Here is a 19,009-nt window from a genome sequence, read left to right as displayed (position 1 = left end):
TATAAATGAAACACAAAAATATATATATATATTCATCCTATTTCATTGGTACATGAATGAAATATATATATATATTGCATTTCGTGTATATATATATTATTTTCCTATTTATTTTTAATACACGAAATGCAATATATATATATATATATATATATATATATATATATTGCATTTCGTGTATTAAAAAACGAAATAGGAAAATAATATATATTCCTATTTCATTTTTATATAAACGAAATGAAAATAAAATTATTTTCCTATTTCGTTTTTTAATACACGAAATGCAATATATATATATATATATAATTTCCTATTTCATTTTTTTATTCACTAAATACAAAAAAAAAAAAAAAAAAACCTATTTCGTTCATTAGATTACGAAATGCAAAAAAAACAAATCAATTTCCTTCATTAATACACGAAATAATATATATATATATATATTTCCTTTTTATACGAACGAAATTAGAAAAAAATTTATCCTATTTCGTTTTTTAATACACGAAATGCAAAAACAAAAAAAATTATAATTTCCTATTTCTTTTTTTATTCACGAAATAAAATAAAAAAAACATCTATTTCGTGGATTGTGTCATGATATGTAAAAAAAAAAATCATTTTTTTCACGAAATTAAAAAAAAAAAAAAAAGAAGCTATTTCGTGGATTGTTCCACGAAATGCAAAAAAAAAAAAAAAAAAAAGCTATTTCGTGGAACAATCCACGAAATAGCAAAAAAAAAAAAAAAAAAAAAAAAGAGTTCTTTGCTATGAACAAGATGGGGTATTTCGTTGAATGATCAACGAAATACCCATTTGGGTATAAAAAAAAAAGACAGCCTATTTTGGTCTAATTGCTGTAAAAATATGCCATTTTGGCTCCGAACTCTGTTCTAACTCCTCCACCCTTATTCAAAAGGTACCACTTTGGCACCTCTTTGTTAGAAAATTATGTAGACAGGTAAAAAAAAATAAAAAATTATATGTATATAATATATGTCGAATCGTTTTTTATTTTTGCATAAGTTGATTTCTTTATATTTTAGCTTCCTTTAATGAAAATATTTTCTCCACCACTTAACGCGACACGAATGTACAATAATCGGACAGGGAGTTTCGGGTACATCAGGTTACTTAAATAGATTGTAATCTGTTAATATTCTGATTGTGTACACATTGTGATAACATTTATTTTGTAGTAGTTTATAAAGTATGGTCAAATACTGATATGGATTTGGTAAAACCTGGTGCAAACAAAACCACTTATAGTCAAGTATTGATTGGTATTGAAATAGGAAGAAATGAAGAACTCAGTGAGATAAAATAGACAGCCTGTCAAGAAAAAAATTACAAAGAAGAAAATATATTGCAAAAGATACATTAGCTGTTGATCACTAATGAGGCAGTACACAGTGAATAATCAAGAGTGAATCGACTATTAAAGGTGTGTGAAACGTATAAACATAAAATTCAATGAGTGTAATAAGTAGGAAGATTTCAAGCATTGTCTAATTAGATGAATTGTAATTAATTTGATCATACTTCTTCAATGGCCACCGACATGGCTAATAGAACCACAATCAAGATTTTACTGGAAATCTGAATTTTACTACATATATAAAAAAAAAATCCCTCGAAAGTTTACTTAATTATAAAATTTCTCATATTGCAGAATGGACGAAAAAAAAAAATCCTCTCTTAATATTAATGTTATTTTGGATACCTTGTTTCGATTAAGATACATTTGAATTAAAGTGTTAGAACGAGTCTTGGGAAGCAATACCATAAATTTATTTTCCTATTAATAAGCCTATCTCTTGCAGTCTTAACTCAAGTGCATAAATGCACGTTGTTATTTTTCACCTCTTTCATTTTCTCTCCATCAGGCATCACCTGCCCTAGACTAGGGAAAGAATTTTTTTCAATTCTACAGGGGCCCCATCTAGGAACTAGGGGCAACAAGTGTGATTGGTTTATTTTCTCGACAAGTGTGATTGGTTTAAACTTTAAAGTTCAACAATTACAACTTCCCTCTGTCTGGATTTAAGTAGCTTAATTTTATTTGGAGTCTATTTAAAGAAAAATTCTTACTTGTCAATTTTCATAAATTAAAGAGTTTTTTTTTTTGAGAAAAGACATCATTTAACCCCTGAACTTGGCACGAAAATTCAGTTTGGAAACTAAACTTAACTTCTATTTATTTACCCCCCTTAACAACTTACGTTTTAATTATTTTCCCTTTTAGTGGCCTAGACCTGGGCGCGTGTTTGACAGCGCCTGACCCGCGCGTTAATTAATTTTTGTTAACGTTTTTTTTTTAATAGAAATCGACGGGGTAACGGTTATAATACTGTTCCCCCTTTCTAATCCCAACCCAACCCACCACCCTTTAGAACGCTAAGTTGTTCTTCAACTTCATCTTCATCACACCTTCAATCAGCCCCATTTTTTTTTCCTCCATTCATGAAATTCCTCTTGCTCACACCATTGCTCCTTCATATATGTATTCTTCCTCCACGAAATTTCTCCATCAAATTTCTCCTCCAAATTTCTGTCCATAATCACTCTCTGTTCTAATTCGAAAATTTTGTGGGTTCATAAATGTCTCAAGGTAGCTGTTCATCTCACGTAAAATGTAATTGTGGCACCATTGCAAAGCACCTCACTTCATCGACTCCTAGTAATCCCGAACGGAAATTGTACAAATGTCCGAGGCCTAAGGGCAATTCTTGTGGATTTTGGGAATGGGAAGATGAATTGTTCCCTGAGATTCAGTGGAATAATGTTCAAAATTTGACGTCGTCATTAGATGCGGTCAAGATCGAAAGGGACAAATTGCAAGAAGAATTAATTGCCATCGAGGCTAGACATCTAATGAAGTTAACAAAATGAAGGAGGAATTAATTGGCTTGAAGAGTAAACAAGAATTTGACTTGAAAAAAGTTCTAAACTTGGAGGAGAAACTTGCAAATACAAAGATGTTGCTTTTGATTTCGTGGGGAATATTTATTGGCTTTTTGGCAGCTTCCTTAATCAACTGAATTTATGTTGTTGTATGTTGTAATCGCGTAGTAGGTAATGTAAGAACTTTATGCTCTTGTTGAAGAATTTTGTTGTTATGGAAAATATTACCTTGAAAATGATAGCAAAAGTCGAGAAATTTTATAAATTATTTTAAATAGAGAATCTGGAGACCTAATCTATCATTACTATCTCCGGATCCTCCTTTACATGAACAAAAAACACTATGCGGTTCTCATCTAAACATGCCTTAAAACACAACACATCTCCTATCCCTAATCCGACAGTATCAATGAAGGCTTTCCAGCCTTGAGCGAGGCGCGTGTATACGCCAACCTTGTATTTCATATTATACTAATGATCGTCGTAATGAACAACAGCGTCCTTGTCGGTGTTTGGAAGAAATTCCAGTATGTCAGTTGGAAGGATCTGCAAAAAAAACATGTTATTACCAAAAGAGGTAAAAGAACAATTGAAAATATATAATACGACAACACTTACGAAATCGTCTTTTTCGACGTACGATTTCGTCAATTCTTTGTCAAAACATGCGCCATTTCCATGTCATCCATCTTAGATGAAGGTTGCCTCTTTAATGTCACTATATGTGTTAAGAGTTATTTGAGTTGAGTGAAAGTGAGACGGAAAGAAGGCCTATTTATAGTCGAGTCGAGTTGAGTTATAGTGTTAGTGTGATCAAGTAGTTAATGATGTCTCTGATTCATTGGTTTTGACCATCACTCCCAAGTACCAACTACCATCATTTACTAACTCGGATTCAATGTGTTTGATCGTCTAAATCGCATAATGCATTTACTTGCATCCATTCAATGCGTTTGACTGCTCAAATCTGTACACTGCTCAACGTACACTGCTCAATTGTGTAAACACTACTCAAATATGTTTACTGCATTTAGTGTTATACACAAAATTGCGTGATAGGCCGGCGCCTTCTTCTATGCATTTAATGTCATACACAACATTGCAAGACTGAACTGTCACAAAACCAGGAAATATACAAAGAAATTGATCATAGTCATTAATATTGCCTCAATAGAATGTCAATACAGACAAAAATTGCGATACAACATGCTTAATATTGCAACAATAGAATGTCACTAGGTGGCAAAATTGCAACATAAATGACTTCAAAATTGATAAAGTCTAAGTGCATATTTGTTTGACAAATGTACATCATCTACCATAATTGTTTCACAAAAACAACATTAAAATCTGCAGTCACTGCTGCATAACAGTCAGTACCAAAGACATACACATACAAGACTAAACTAATTCAACTTCATTTTTCCATTTCATTTCTGGGCAGCTGATGAACTCGTTTGACTTAAAGAGTTCAACTCAGCAGCTTTGGCCCTTGTTCTATTCTCTTTTGTCCACTCATTTGTTGAAGACCTTGTTGTGTTATAGCTAGACTACTTTTCCATTTTAGTCCTCCTGGTCTTGGTTTGTGTTGTCCAAGACTACCAGTGACTGATCATCGTCGAATTCATAGGCATGGTTGAAGACTGATTTGCCATTCCAGGCTGCATTAACAAAATAGATCTCCATTAGGCTAAATAGATCTCCATTAGGCTAGATTGTTTACAAGAATGATTAATGAGGTTACAAACTTACATTGACAATTTTGAAACCACTTTGGGTCTGAAGCACTCCCATTCGCACAACTCTTGGCCTCTTAAAGGGTGCCCTTTCAAAGAATCGACGCACTTGCATCGAAGCCTAAGTCACATTTAAGGTGTCAAACACTTAGAATTGTAAAATTGATTAAGTGGTAATTTAACAAGCTAAGTAATACCTGTGATGTAGACGACTGTCCTGTACCCCTTCCAGATTGAAATGCTGCAGTAGCCATGGCCTAATTCCGACCCTTCTCATCATTTTGACTCTAATTTCCTCAAGCATTGTGATAATGGTCTTGTGCCTTGGACCCAAAATCCAGGAATTAAAACTCTCGGCCATGTTATTGTCAACAACATCGTCACAACAAATACCGAGGTATTCTGATGAGACCTTGGACCACCTATCTATGTTGTAATACAACAAATCTCCATTTATTCCATCACCTAACTTCTCCATATGATCCAAATTTTTTTGCAACTCCTCGCTCATACGTGGACTTAGCACATCTCCATAAGCTTTCTAATCTTTATGCCTTTCCATTTTTTGGAAAAATTGGCAAGCACATGTCTTGCATACGCCTTTGTTCTACATTTGGCAACGGATCCTTAATGGCTATATCCAGACCTACAATAACATGTAAAAAAATATTAGGTGACAAGATGTAAAAGATAAGTTAAAGAGAATGAAAAAAATTTAGAAATCAATAATCAAGAATACATTACTTTTTGCATATCTGAAAGAGTTGTCAAATCAGTCCCATCTCCAAGCTCAAGATCATGCCTTAGAATGTCGACAAACCCTCTCCAAGTAAAAGTATTCTCAACTTCAACCACTGCCCAAGCTGGTAGCATCTCGGGTTGTTCCCATCCTTACAAACAGCCACAAGCAATTGCCCTTACTAACACCTTTTAAAAAATACCCATTCAACCCAATTGCTTCCTACAACCAGCCTTCGAATGCCTTCTTTATGGCATCAAAACATATATAAAAGGACCGAAACCTTTTGATTCCACCTTCAAAAGTTTCTTCACTCATTTAACCACGCATGTGCTACATGGATTAGTCCTTAAAAGCTCATCCCTATAATCCAAAATTCTTTTGAACTCCTCTACATTGTCACCCATGATTTGTTGCAAAACAATGCTTCGGCTTTCCTTGCCACCCCTCTACCAATATACACCTCCAATTTCTTTCTTACCAAATTTTGAAGCTCAAAAATTCTAATGCCAGGTTCAGAAATAATTCTATCCTTGTACCTTTTTGAAATATACAAAGAATTTACCAACTTGTTCTTTGTTGTGCCATTGCACTTGTGAACAGGATTATAATTCTTCACAACAAAATCATTTGTTCTAGAATCGAATCGGCAAACAATAACCATGGACAACAAACAAAGACACTTTACCCTCACCCTAGTTGGTTCATTGACATATTTATCCAACTCTACATGTTCTTGAACTGCATACCTAGTAAGTGCTTTCCTAAACTGTTTAGCACTTTCAAATGCAAGACCAATCTCCCAAACTATTTCTTTACACTTATGATAAAAAATAACCTTATTTCTAATTCTTTTTGGTCTCCTTGACTTTTTGGTAGGCTTTTCAACCACACCTTCGTCATCAGCTTCATCATTAGTCTCTATTTCAAAGCTAACTGGTTCATCTGAGTCATAAAATGGCTCATCCCCACCCAATTTTCCTTCAAATGTACTCTTACTCCTAGATAAATATTCATCATGTCTCATATCTACATCCTTTGGCCCTAAATCTATCCCTTCAGATCTCTTAGCCTTTTCTTTCTTCTTTTTTGATTTTAGAGCCACCCTATCTTTCCTTAGATTCTTATCCTCCTCATGGACATCACTATCAAATTCTTCTTCTTCACCTTCCTCTACCACTACATTGTCGACCTCGCATTCACTCTCACTTTCTAAGTCGGAATCATCATCATCATTAGTCATGGAGAAGTAGTGGCAGAAGATTGTACCGAAGGCCCACCCAAGGGTTCATCAAGACTAGCAGCCTCTTTAAACCCTAAGCCTTCACTAACCCCAAATGTTTGACTACCCTTACCTGTCCCTACCTTTTCATTTATATCTTGACATGTGGGGTTATCAAAAGCAAGATGTATTCCCCCCGCAGTGGTAATAGGTGGAAGAGCAAGGGACCACAATAGGTTCCTTAACAAGATGAGTCACAAAAATTACAACAATATCTCCGTTTTTTAATTGAGGTGCAATACCAAGAATGTCCATATCACTTTTAACTTCTACTACAAATCGACATTTAGGTGGTCTAATATATACACAACAAGATGAAACATTATAACCAATTTCTTTAACATAGTAAACAAGCTCAAAATAAGAGAATTTATCAAGATCAAGATCAACATCAAAATAATCTGTCACACTACCTCCAACATAATTAATACGAGGGGTTTTTTCTAAATTACCTCCGTGGTTAAACCTCAAAGTCACAAACACATCGTCTATTTTCTTCACAAAACCTAAAATTGAAAACAAATGAAAAATTACAAGATTCAGTTACCATTTACACCAAAAAAAAAAAAAAAAACGAAGTTAAAGATTACGGTGTCGTTTTTACTTGCTCCTTGTTGACTTAACAACCCCTTTAGAACAACATTTATTAGGAGTTCATTTTACTAAATTACTCTTATATGCTTTGAAACGTTAAGTTTTACTATTAGTACTTCATATAGTTACTTAATGATAAGGTTAATACTTTATTAAGATTAAAAAATCTTATTTTTCTAAAATAGCCTCCCTATCTTCACAAGGTACCCTCTACCCTTTCGAACCCCACCTAGTGAAATTATACTGGATATGTTGTTGTTATAGACAAATAAAAAAAAATTGGGAAAAGAACATCGCTGCCCCCTGAAAACAGAAATTATCCGTCCATACCCTCTTACTTTCATGCCCCTAAAACTATTTACCCGAATACCCCTAAAATTATGATTCAACATGGTATATAAATATACGGAGATGGTATCACGTTCATTTGTTTAAAAGACACACTTTTCTCAAACCTCTACGATAACATCATCTTATATACATATACTCTGATAGTATTGCTTCAGTCATTCAATGAGACAATATTATGGAGGACTGCTTCAGTCTTTCTCTTAGTCCTTTATGATATTATCATGATATATAAATATACTGCGATGGTATCATGGAAGAAGAATTTCAGGCGGTGGGGTATTCACGTAAATATTTCTCGGACGATTGGATAAGAAATGAAATTAGTTTAGAAGGAGGCATGAACTGATAAATATTTTACATTTTAGGGACATTTTGTGTTGTTTAATCTATTAACGAAATGAATACTTTCTTTAAAGGAGCATTAAATCAATAGATAATTTAGTAAAAGAGAACGTGGAAAAACAAAATATTAGTGGATATGAAGACTTGGTTAATTGTAGTGCAATTAGTGTATGTTTTTGTACATCGACTGTAGTTACTGTCTTTTACCTTATTTGATTGTGATAGCCACTGCTGTTTTTTTCCAGGCTACTTTATCATAGCTTTGTCGCGCTTGTTATTTTCATTTTGATACCGCTTTGCTCTCTTTATCCGTATCTAACTTTTTTTGTCACACTTTCTCTTGAGCCGAAGGTCTTTCGAAAACAACTTCTTTACCTTTCAAGATAGAGATAATGTCGCGTGCACTTTACCCTCCGACCTCACGTTGTGGGATTTCACGGGTTATGTTGTTGTTGACTTGGTTAATGAAAAAGAAAAAAAAGAAAAAAAAAACGAGAGGACGTTAATGTCAATAGGGATAAAACTTGAGGACATATTAGTGATAAAAAAAAAGGTCATGAAGACACCATCTTCTTCCTCACAGAAACAAAGCTCCTTAATAATAAAAAATTGGTTTCACACATTCTCTTATGCAGTTTGGTTCTTTAATGGAGGTCCTCACTATTCACGCTCCCAAAACCCTAGAAATTGGTAAAACAAAAAGGAAAAAAAATATTTAACCATTAAAAGTTTAGTTCTTTGGAAAAATCATTATCTCTAATTGTTTCTTAATATCAAAACTCATCGTTAATTAGTCAAATTTCATCCACATTTGTTGAATTCCGATAGCTATTTCCCACAAACAATGCTTTGATCATACCATGTATTCTGTTTTTATTATTTATTTAAATCTATTTAAGAAAGGTGTCAGCTTTATTGAGAAGGACCACATTATTTAGTTGTTGTGGGAAAAATTGTATCTTTTTAGTTTCTTTTTCTTATTAGTGTAGCCAAAATTAGTGTGATTATAGTGAAGGTAATTTTGGGGGTTGATGGAGAGCAATGAAGGAGGTGATGATCAAGAAGGTTCTGGATGGATGCAAGTGAAAAAGGTCTGAACTTTTTGCACATTCACCCATGAATTAATTCAGTTTTGTAGATTGAATCGTTATAGTTTTATCTTTAAACTGATAGATGATGAAGAAAAATAGTGTTACTATTAGAATATGAATCATCAACAACCATGTTTAAGTTGTGTCATAGGCCTAAATCAAGAAAGTATTGCCTGATAATCTAGTGTTTTAGGTGTTCTTTTGGATTGTAATGCTTCTTTCTGTCTCGGAATTAATTCAGTTTCTGTAAATTGAAACATTTTAGTTTTATCTTTAAACTGAAAGATGATGAAGAAAAATGGTGTTACTATAAGAATATGAATCATCATCAACCATGTTTAAGTTGTGTCATGGGACTAAATCAAGAAAGTACCTGATAATCTGCTGTTTTAGGTATTCTTGTGGGTTGTAATGTAACAAAGGATTGAACTTTTCTTGGATTCATGTGGATAGATTAGTTACATTTTAGTTATTTGAGAAAGAGCTAATCATTTTAAATATGTTTCTGAAATTGGATTAGCAGGTTGCCTTAGATTGGGCATTTTATTGGACCACTTTGTGAAGAAAATGGTGAATTAGTCAGGCTAGTTCCATATTCTTGGACCATTTAGTCTATTTGTTAATCAATGTGTGAACTTCTTGTGCAGAAGCACAGAAGCAGTTCAAAGTTATCGCTGCATGGTTGGGTTGGAGGATCATCTCGAGGAACTGCTTCTGGCAATCCAGACAGTCAGCCATCATTGGGTGTAAAAAGTGAGGATCTTAAATCTGCTGTTCAGCATTCAAAAGGAAGTCGCCCTTGTATTATAGATGATGCCGTTACTTCAGTTCCAAAGGAAGATGCAGTAATTGTGCACGATAAATGTGTAGTCAGTCATGGTAGTACTTCTGTTAGTTTAGGTTTTTCAACAGATTCCAATCAAGGAATCAGTCGGGAACATCCTCAAAGAAATAACCATGAAATCCTACCAAAAATCAAGTGGGGTGACTTGGATGATAGAGCTTTAACATCTCATTTTGGAAGTACTGTCCAAGCAGAAATTAAATTTGGTGACATTCAAAATCATGATCTGCTTAGTAGAAAAACTGATCAAACAAATGATTCTTTTGTACACACTACTCCAACTGATCTTGAGCAAAATAGATTGGTTGCAACCACGGAGGATGGAAACCATCAAATTCTCGACTCTCGTCCTCTGTCTCCCAAGATTGAATCTGTTGAAGAGAACTATGCAAATCTGAAGGAGTTATCTTCAGAAAATGTTAATACTACTGCTGTTTCTCCTCTTAGTAGAGGACAATGTGAACATACCCAGCTTGAAAATGGCGACACTTGCAACAGCCCTGGCAAAAGGGTTAAATCTGCTGCCAGAGAAGGGCCTAGCCGGGTAAGGATTCCCAATGTCAAATCTGAAGAGGCTTGCATGGAAATCCCTGAAGTGGATAGTCTTAATCAGAATATACAAACAGTGGTAGTTTCCCAGGATCCTGAATTACTGTCACCTACTAAAGGAAGATCAGGAAACATTGGCCAGTCGGTTGTGGAGTCCTCTAATGAAGAAATTAGGAACAAACGCGTTGATTCCATCATTGAGGATTTATCAAAAACTAATTCGAGCAGTATTGATGCTGAAGACACTGGTGAAAGTAAAGAAAGGTTCAGGCAACGGCTCTGGTCCTTTCTTTTTGAGAATCTTAATCGGGCAATAGATGAACTCTACCTTCTCTGTGAACTGGAATGTGATCTGGAGCAAACAAAAGAGTCTATTCTTGTTCTTGAAGAAGCCACATCTGATTTTAAAGAACTGAGTTCAAGAGTGGAGGAATTTGATAGACTGAAAAAATCCAGTTCTCATGCGACTGACGGAACACCTCTTACCATGAAGTCTAACCATCGCAGACCACATGCTCTGTCATGGGAGGTCAGTACTCTTGCTAGTTCATCTTTCAATGTTTCAAATTGCTAACCCTAAAACAATTACACAAACAAATCGATCTCTGCCATTTACTAGTTGAAAATTGCAGTATGAATACATGCAAGCATATCTGAAACCTGCTGACCAGTCATTATTATTCCAACTTCCCAGGCTTAATGTTATATATCTATTGATGTAAAGAACCGGTTTTGCAACTGATTTACCTTGTTTTGGTTACTGCAGCACACACTGTTTGGTTGTGGGAAATGCTTCAATCTCTTTTTGATCAAGTTTTTTTCTTAAAAAGTGGCGGTTTAATTAGACAGCCCATCAGGTTTTTGTTGGACTTGGAGAGCTCCGGCCCTTCATCCTTCCACTGCGCAAACCGGGAGCTATTCGTTGCTCTGTGAAACCAGCCTCACGCAGTCCGCTCCACTCTAAGAGCCAAGCGGCCCACACTTTCGTTTGGACCACATGGCCCAACTGCGTGCTTGGATAGAGCAGGCCAGACATTAGCCACCCAAAGCCCAGCCATCAGGGACAGCCCAACCAGTGGCGGATCCAGGATTTTCACTCAGGTGTTTGAATGAAAAAAATAAATAATAATAAAAAAAAAAAACTAAACATAAAAAGAAAAATGTTGTCCCTGGTATCGAACCTTGGACACTGGAGAGAACTTTGAACACCCTGAACTGCTTGAGCTAACCTATTGGATTGTTTAGGGTATTCAAACTTTATATATGTACACAGCACAAAAATCTACCCTAAATCCCCCCCTGCAGCCCAACATTCCACCACATTGTTGCCCCCACTTGGGTAACAAGCCTATGTTACAAGGGCTCGACATGGAGAAAGTTGTCATGTCTTTCAATAACTTCTAAAATTTCCCTTTAATTTACTTTTACTTTTTATATAACTATTGGATGAACAATCATGAAAGCGCCACCCGCTTTGGGACGGACCCTTAGGAGGAAAAATGTTTTTGTTCAAAGATTTCCTTTGTTTGTTGTGGGAAGTGGGACTATTCTTGCATGATTGTTGTTGTTAGCTGAAGCAGTATCTGGACATCCCTGGCTCAGTTATGACTAACTTTTCTTAGTGACACTATTTACCATGAGGGACAACATAAAGTTACAAATGGAAACTTGTCAACATAAGTACGGCTAAAGATGACTTTGGAGGTTCTTACAGATGGAAACTTGTCAACATAAGTACTGAATTCCTAACTCTCAGTATTAGGAATTCACAACTCTCAGTACTATAAGAAAGCTTTTGGATTATAATCTACTTGCAAAGAGTTAGTTAAGAGGAGGGAAAGAAGTTACCTTGAAGTGCATCAGGGGAGATGCACTACCTGAAAGTAGAGGAAGTTCGAGCTTTTCTAGGAAGGCTGAAATCAGCTAAAAGTAAAGAGTACATAATGCTAGCATAGACGTCAGTCATCTATTCAACATATAAATATGCAAATGTGCTTAACCTCTATCCTGAAGTTCTGCTATGCTTATCAGTAATTGGTGAAGCAGAACACAGACCAAACTTGACCTGTTTGGAACTGTGTGTGGTGTTTTCATGTAAGGAAACTACAGAAACTCCTGCTGATGGAGTGCAGGTGGTTCTGGATGTTAATAGTTTGCTGCTTTTATATCTTTAGTAAACAGTACAGTGCTCAATGGGAAAAGGACACATAAGGAAATATGAGCTATTTTTGGGAAATGAAAGCTAAAAGCTAAAACAGGAACTTACACAAAAAGATTCTCATTTTAAAGGAAGTGAGAAACCTCTTGTTGAGACCAATTTCCTAATTTCCTGTATTCTAAATAAACAACCTTTTCCAACCCTTTTCTTTTCTTTGTGGTAAGGTTTTTGAAGCAATATATGTGGTAATTAGCTTCATTTGTTGGCCTGGATAATTGCAGCATCTTTTAGTAGTATCAATGTATATCATACACACAGAGACACAACAACAGCTACGCCTTAGTCTCAAACAAGTTGGGGTCGGGTATATGAATCCCCACTTCTTCATTTAAGCTCATTTGATATCATCATCATACACACTGAGACACGTGGATGAATTGATTATCTACTCCCTTTTCCTTTTGACAATCTATCTTTCGTCTTAATGCAGGTCCGCCGGATGACAACTTCACCTCACAGGGCAGAAATACTGGCTTCATCTCTCGAAGCTTTTCGAAAAATTCAACATGAAAGAGCTAGTTTGTCAGCTACAGGTGTGGAGAAAATGGGATCTAGTTGTTATGACCATCATTGTGGAAGTACTAGTGTTTCGGAGACGTATAATGAGAAAGCTGACAAAAAAAGCTGTTCCAGTGAATCATTCGAGAAGAGTAGGAAGCAGAGTAATCCTTCTCAGGGAAGTTTCAGTAGAGAGAAGAGGCCTGTTGATTCAGGCAAGTCTGCTTCTCATGCATCTAGATTACCTCCTAAGGAGGGAGTTTCCACACCTGTCAGTGGAAAGAACAAGAAAGACAATGAGAAAAATCTAAAGCCTATAGATCATTTGAAAAGACATTATGAAAGAGACAAGGAAAAGCGAAATGGAAGCTCCTGGAGATCAATGGATGCTTGGAAGGAGAAGAGGAACTGGGAAGATGTACTCTCCACTCCACACCGAGTTTCATCTCGCTTCTCACATTCACCTGGCATGAGTAGAAAAAGTGCAGAGCGTGCACGAACTTTGCACGACAAACTAATGTCTCCTGAGAAAAAGAAGAAGTCAGCAATTGACTTAAAAAAAGAAGCCGCAGAAAAGCATGCTCGTGCGATGAGAATTAGAACTGAACTTGAGAATGAGAGAGTTCAAAAGCTTCAGCGAACATCCGAGAAGCTGAACCGTGTAAGTGAATGGCAAACCGTGCGTAGTATGAAATTGCGAGAGGTAATGTATGCTCGGCACCAGCGTAGTGAATCTCGGCATGAAGCTTACCTAGCTGAAGTTGTAAGAAGGGCAGGTGATGAAAGCATAAAAGTAAATGAAGTTCGATTCATTACTTCACTCAATGAAGAGAACAAAAAGCTCATCTTGCGCCAGAAACTCCATGATTCTCAGTTGAGGAGGGCTGAGAAGCTTCAAGTGCTGAAAACTAAACAGAAAGAAGACATGGCAAGGGAAGAAGCTGTCTTGGAACGCAAGAAACTAATTGAAGCAGAAAAGTTGCAGCGCCTTGCAGAGATACAGAGGAAAAAGGAAGAGGCACAAGTAAGAAGGGAAGAGGAGCGTAAAGCATCAAGTGCCGCACGCGAAGCAAAGGCGGTGGAACAGATGCGGAGAAAGGAGGTTCGAGCCAAAGCTCAACAGGAGGAAGCTGAACTCCTGGCCCAGAAATTAGCTGAAAGACTCAGAGAAAGTGAACAGCGCCGCAAAATTTATCTGGAGCAAATACGGGAAAGAGCTTCAATGGATTTCAGAGATCAGTCTTCACCATTTCGTCGTTCTGTGACTAAGGAGGGCCAAGGTAGATCTACGCCAATGAGTAACTGTGAAGATAATAACGATAACAATGGCTTTGCTCCTGAAGGCTCTATGCTTGCTACAACCCAGCATTCTTTAAAACGAAGGATCAAAAAAATCCGCCAACGACTTATGGCGTTGAAGTATGATTGTCCTGAGCCTTCAATCAGTATGGAAAATGCAGGTTTTGTTTATAGAACTGCAGTGGCAAATGCAAGGGCAAAAATTGCGAAATGGCTTCAAGAACTTCAAAGACTTCGCCAAGCAAGAAAAGAAGGGGCTGCGAGCTTTGGACTAATAACAGCTGAAATAATTAAGGTGATATATTACACTTGTGAAGTTTGTTTCACTTGCATTCCAGTTCACAATGACAAATATAGTGGTATTAAGATAAATAGTTAATGTATCCCGATGTGAAGAACACAACTTAAACAGCATTTTGACTAGAATAAGTTCTTGAAAATAATGTGGCTTTAATAGTTCAAATTTGTTTCTTGAGTTGTTTGTTACTAACTGCTTTTGGCATTGTGTCGTAACTAGTTTTTGGAGGGAAGGGATGCTGAGCTGCATGCTTCTCGTCAAGCTGGTCTGGTTGATTTTATTGCTTCTGCACTTCCCGCATCTCACACGTCAAAACCAGAAAGCTGCCAGGTTACAGTCTACCTTTTAAGGCTTCTGAAAGTTGTGCTTTCAGCGGCTGCAAACAAGTCTTATTTTCTTGCTCAAAATCTACTGCCCCCCATTATCCCGATGTTGGCGGCAGCTCTTGAAACCTACATCAAAAATGCAGCCTCATCAAATGGCACTGCTTCTGCCAACCTGGTCACATGTAAAGCATCGACTGAAAGGTTGGAGTTAATGTCTGAAGTTCTGGACGGTTTCCTTTGGACAGCAGCTGCAATTATTGGTCATGCAAGTACGGATGAACGTGCCCTTCAGCTGCAAGATGGTTTAATCGAGGTTGTAATTGCATACCAAGTTATTCACCGGTTACGGGATCTTTTTGCACTTTATGATAGACCACCTGTAGAAGGTTCTCCTTTCCCTTCATCAATTCTTCTTGGTGTAAATCTGTTGGCAGTCCTTACATCCAGATTCAGAAATATGTCTTTAGTAACATGTAAAAACTTTCCTACTGTATCAAATCGTAGAAATGAAAAGAACGACATCCAACTTGCTGAAGCTTCGGACTTGAAGTCTTCTCCTTTGTGCAATTCCCAAAATGATGGTAAATTGGTATTTACTGGAATAAATGGTGTAGCCTTGTGTTTGCCGGATGTTCCGGAGGATAGCCCCCTGGATGAATTTCCTAAAATAAAAGAACATCAGGCTGCAGTTAATGATCTGAGCTCTGACAAAGTTGACTCAATCGCTGCTAGCATGGAAACTGTAGATGTACTGCAGGAATCCGCAAGCAACGTGACGTACAATAACCTTCAGACAGACGAGAAAAAATCTCAAGATCACAGTAAAGGTCATACTGGTGGAAATGAATCAGTGATGAAGCCGGCTGTCAAGTTTCTTCTTTCTGCCATATCTGAGACTGGCTTAGTTTGTCTTCCATCCATGTTGACAGCTGTACTATTACAGGCTAATAATAGATGTTCTGAACAGCAGGTAAACTTTGTGGATCCCATTAAATTCGTTTGTAAATTTTTTTTTTTGGTTTTCTGTTGGATGCAAATTAGCTTCTTTTGTTCTTTTCTTTCGAGCCGAGGGTCTATCGGAAACAGCCTCTCTACCAAGGTAGGGATAAGGTCTCCGTACACCCTACCCTTCCCAGACCCCACTTGTGGGACTACACTGGGTGTGTTGTTGTTGTATGAATCGTACCGGGCTTTGTCTATAATTAGGATGTCGTCAACGTCATATTTGTTTGCTACTTGTGGTCTTCTTTATTAATTCTCTATCGTAAGCATGTAACATCGAGTCATTCTAGTACCAGGAAGTAAATGTTTGAAACTCTTCTTATTTAACAATAAAGTTGGTTGCTTCTAGCTTTATAAAAAGTAAGCTGGAACCTAACCTTGAGTTTACTTGTGAATTGTGATCATAGTATACGTAGCTCTGTGTTTACCGCATATCTGATTGCCTTTCTTTGCAGGCCTCCTATGTCCTTCCATCCAATTTTGAAGATGTGGCAACTGGTGTATTGAAGGTGTTGAACAATTTAGCATTAATTGACATATCCTTTATCCAGAAGATGCTAGTAAGTTAATTTGCAACTATTTGTATCAACTTTCTCTTCTAAAAGTTTTAGATGCTAAAGGAACTCTTTATCTCTTGCTGGATCACAGGCCCGACCAGATCTGAAGATGGAATTTTTTCACTTGATGAGTTTTCTTCTCTCTTATTGCACAAGCAAGTGGGGCATAGCAACTGACCAGGTGACTTTCTGGTGCTTTTGCTTCCATATTTGGCCTTCAGATTGAACATCTCACATGCTTCAATGAACACAGAGAAGTGCTGTTTAAGTGTTTATGCTAGTCTCGGAAAGCTATGATCTTACTTTAACGGTGGCCTAGTCTTGGAAATGCACTGTCTTTTGGTTGGAGGGAAGAAAAGTACAGGAAAAAGATCCTCACGAATTCCCATATTTTAAGCTGAAAAATTGTCCATTTTCATTTGGAAAGAGATCCTCACATTTTCCCATCTTTTAAACTGATGCATATAGGAAAAATTGTCAGTATATCGCTCCATGGTTGTCCTAGGTTTTGTAGGAACACCAACTTTTCTTATATAGATTATATTTCTCTGGTAACATAGTATAGTTTAATATTAGAAAATTCCGTGTTCGTAGAAACATACTGCGACCATTGAGTAAAGACAAGACAAGGTTTGAAGCTTTTACTATGTGAAGGCCTGAATTGATACTCAGCACTATTAACAAACTTCTCGTTTATATCATCAAATATGTTCTTAGAAAGTTGCAACGGGTTGAATTGGATAGACCTTATTTTGTTTGGAACCTTCTGTAACTTGTCTGCGTGACTAAAGTCTGAGTGATCAAAACAGCAATTCTGCAATCAAATAGCCCTCTGAACTTCTCTGATTAAGATAGATCTTGAAATCTTATGGACAACAGCTTGGAAAGAGATGTACACTCGAAGTATTAAAGATCTTAGACATACAGGGTTCTACAGCAAAAATAGATCATGGTGATTGGCTGTCTCACTAGTGTAGCACTGTACCTAATTACCACCAGGAATAGAATGAGAATGTCCCTCGAAAACAAGCATTTTATTAGGGAAAATTTGCATTTTCCTATTAGAGAGCAACATTAGCGGTTAATGGCTTTTGTATTTTTGTTAAGCTGTTTTCACATGCTTTCTAATTTATTTGCTTGTTGACTGATTATATAGTTTCTTTTATTTGGGTGTTTTGTGCCTCAGATCGGTTTGCTGCTGCTAGAATCATTGTCGCTTCTTGGTTATTTTTCATTGTTCCATCCTGAAAACCAAGCTGTTCTTCGATGGGGAAAGAGCCCTACTATTCTTCACAAGGTGCGTATATCTTTCGTTCAACTTAAGACTTCGCCTAATTAATAGAAATTTAATTGTGGATTGTGCGAAACAGGTATGCGACCTTCCCTTTGTGTTCTTTAGTGATCCTGAGCTAATGCCAATCTTGGCGGGCACCACGGTTGCTGCCTGCTTTGGGTGTGATCAGAACAAGGATGTCATTCAGCAAGAACTCAGCACCGATATGCTCCTTGCTTTGCTGAAAGCTTGTAGAAGTAGTCCTCCATCTGCTAATTCTTTTACAGTAGCTAATAATCCATCACTAGATGAGGCTGGTGTATCTGCTCAGCTGGGTTCTGAATCTAAAAACCTTCAAGTTGATGTTCCACTGAAGTCAAACCGCAACAATCAACGCAATGCTCGGTTCCTTTCCCAGAGAGGCGGTGCATTGCCGACTACTAGAACTGCCAGGATCCGAAGCTTAAAAGAGAACAAAGTGGTGAAGCCTTCTGAAGGCAAAGGTCTGAAGAGCAATTCATCTGTGCCTGAAAGCACTGTTGCATGGATGTTGCATTCTAGACTATCTACTGACGTACTTGATAAAGCAGAGCAGTTTTTTGCTGCAGTCATCTGCAATGAGAATGCAGAATTATGAATTTACTTCTGTATAGTGTATCCATTCTTTTGAGTGCTTAATGCCAAATAAGGGCAGTATATGACACCGTAATCTTCTTTACAGTGAGATATTATGGTTATTCGTCCAGAACTGCTCAAAAAGAACCTGCCCATCAAAGCTTATAATACTTCTGTGGCTGTTCAAAAGCATAGAACTAAAATTGGTGATGTAGGTTCCTTTAGGTTCTATATTAAGATAATTGCAGCAGCTGTTGCTTGATTTTAGTGATCTGAGAGTGATATATTACTGCGCTACTGAATTCCTAAAGCCACTTCCCTCTTTTTTCCGAAGAAAGCTCTCAAAGAGCTTTATTTTCAACCAGAACTTCCTAACAGAAAAATTATGGAAATAATGGCAAGTGGCGTGTCTATTATAATCATCATCTGCCAACTGAAGAAGTTCCTGAGGCTTTGATGATGGTGCAATTCATTAGCTTGAATTTGCCGTTCCC

At 36.8% G+C, this 19,009-nt stretch overlaps 1 protein-coding gene across 3 annotated transcripts; it reads left to right on the top strand.

Moving 5' to 3' along the window:
* Window positions 1-8,486: 8,486 nt before the first annotated feature.
* LOC132055724 (uncharacterized) lies at window positions 8,487-18,777 on the top strand. Of its 3 annotated transcripts, none has more exons than XM_059447680.1 (9): window positions 8,487-9,036; window positions 9,684-10,958; window positions 12,869-12,946; window positions 13,078-14,739; window positions 14,962-16,038; window positions 16,526-16,630; window positions 16,719-16,808; window positions 17,814-17,924; window positions 17,998-18,777. In XM_059447680.1, the coding sequence occupies exons 1-9, from the start codon at window positions 8,977-8,979 to the stop codon at window positions 18,535-18,537; spliced, it is 4,998 nt and encodes a 1,665-aa protein (XP_059303663.1). In that variant the 5' UTR covers window positions 8,487-8,976; the 3' UTR covers window positions 18,538-18,777. The 3 variants fall into 3 exon arrangements, with proteins under 3 accessions (XP_059303663.1, XP_059303664.1, XP_059303665.1); XM_059447681.1 differs by having other exon boundaries at window positions 9,560-10,958; XM_059447682.1 differs by lacking the exon at window positions 12,869-12,946 and having other exon boundaries at window positions 8,488-9,036.
* Window positions 18,778-19,009: the final 232 nt, after the last annotated feature.

This window comes from Lycium ferocissimum, chromosome 5 (assembly GCF_029784015.1).
Source record: "Lycium ferocissimum isolate CSIRO_LF1 chromosome 5, AGI_CSIRO_Lferr_CH_V1, whole genome shotgun sequence".
NCBI classification, from domain to species: domain Eukaryota; kingdom Viridiplantae; phylum Streptophyta; class Magnoliopsida; order Solanales; family Solanaceae; genus Lycium; species Lycium ferocissimum.
The sequence above is the reverse complement of the archived record's forward strand: the minus strand, read 5'-3'. Positions and strand labels throughout refer to the sequence as shown.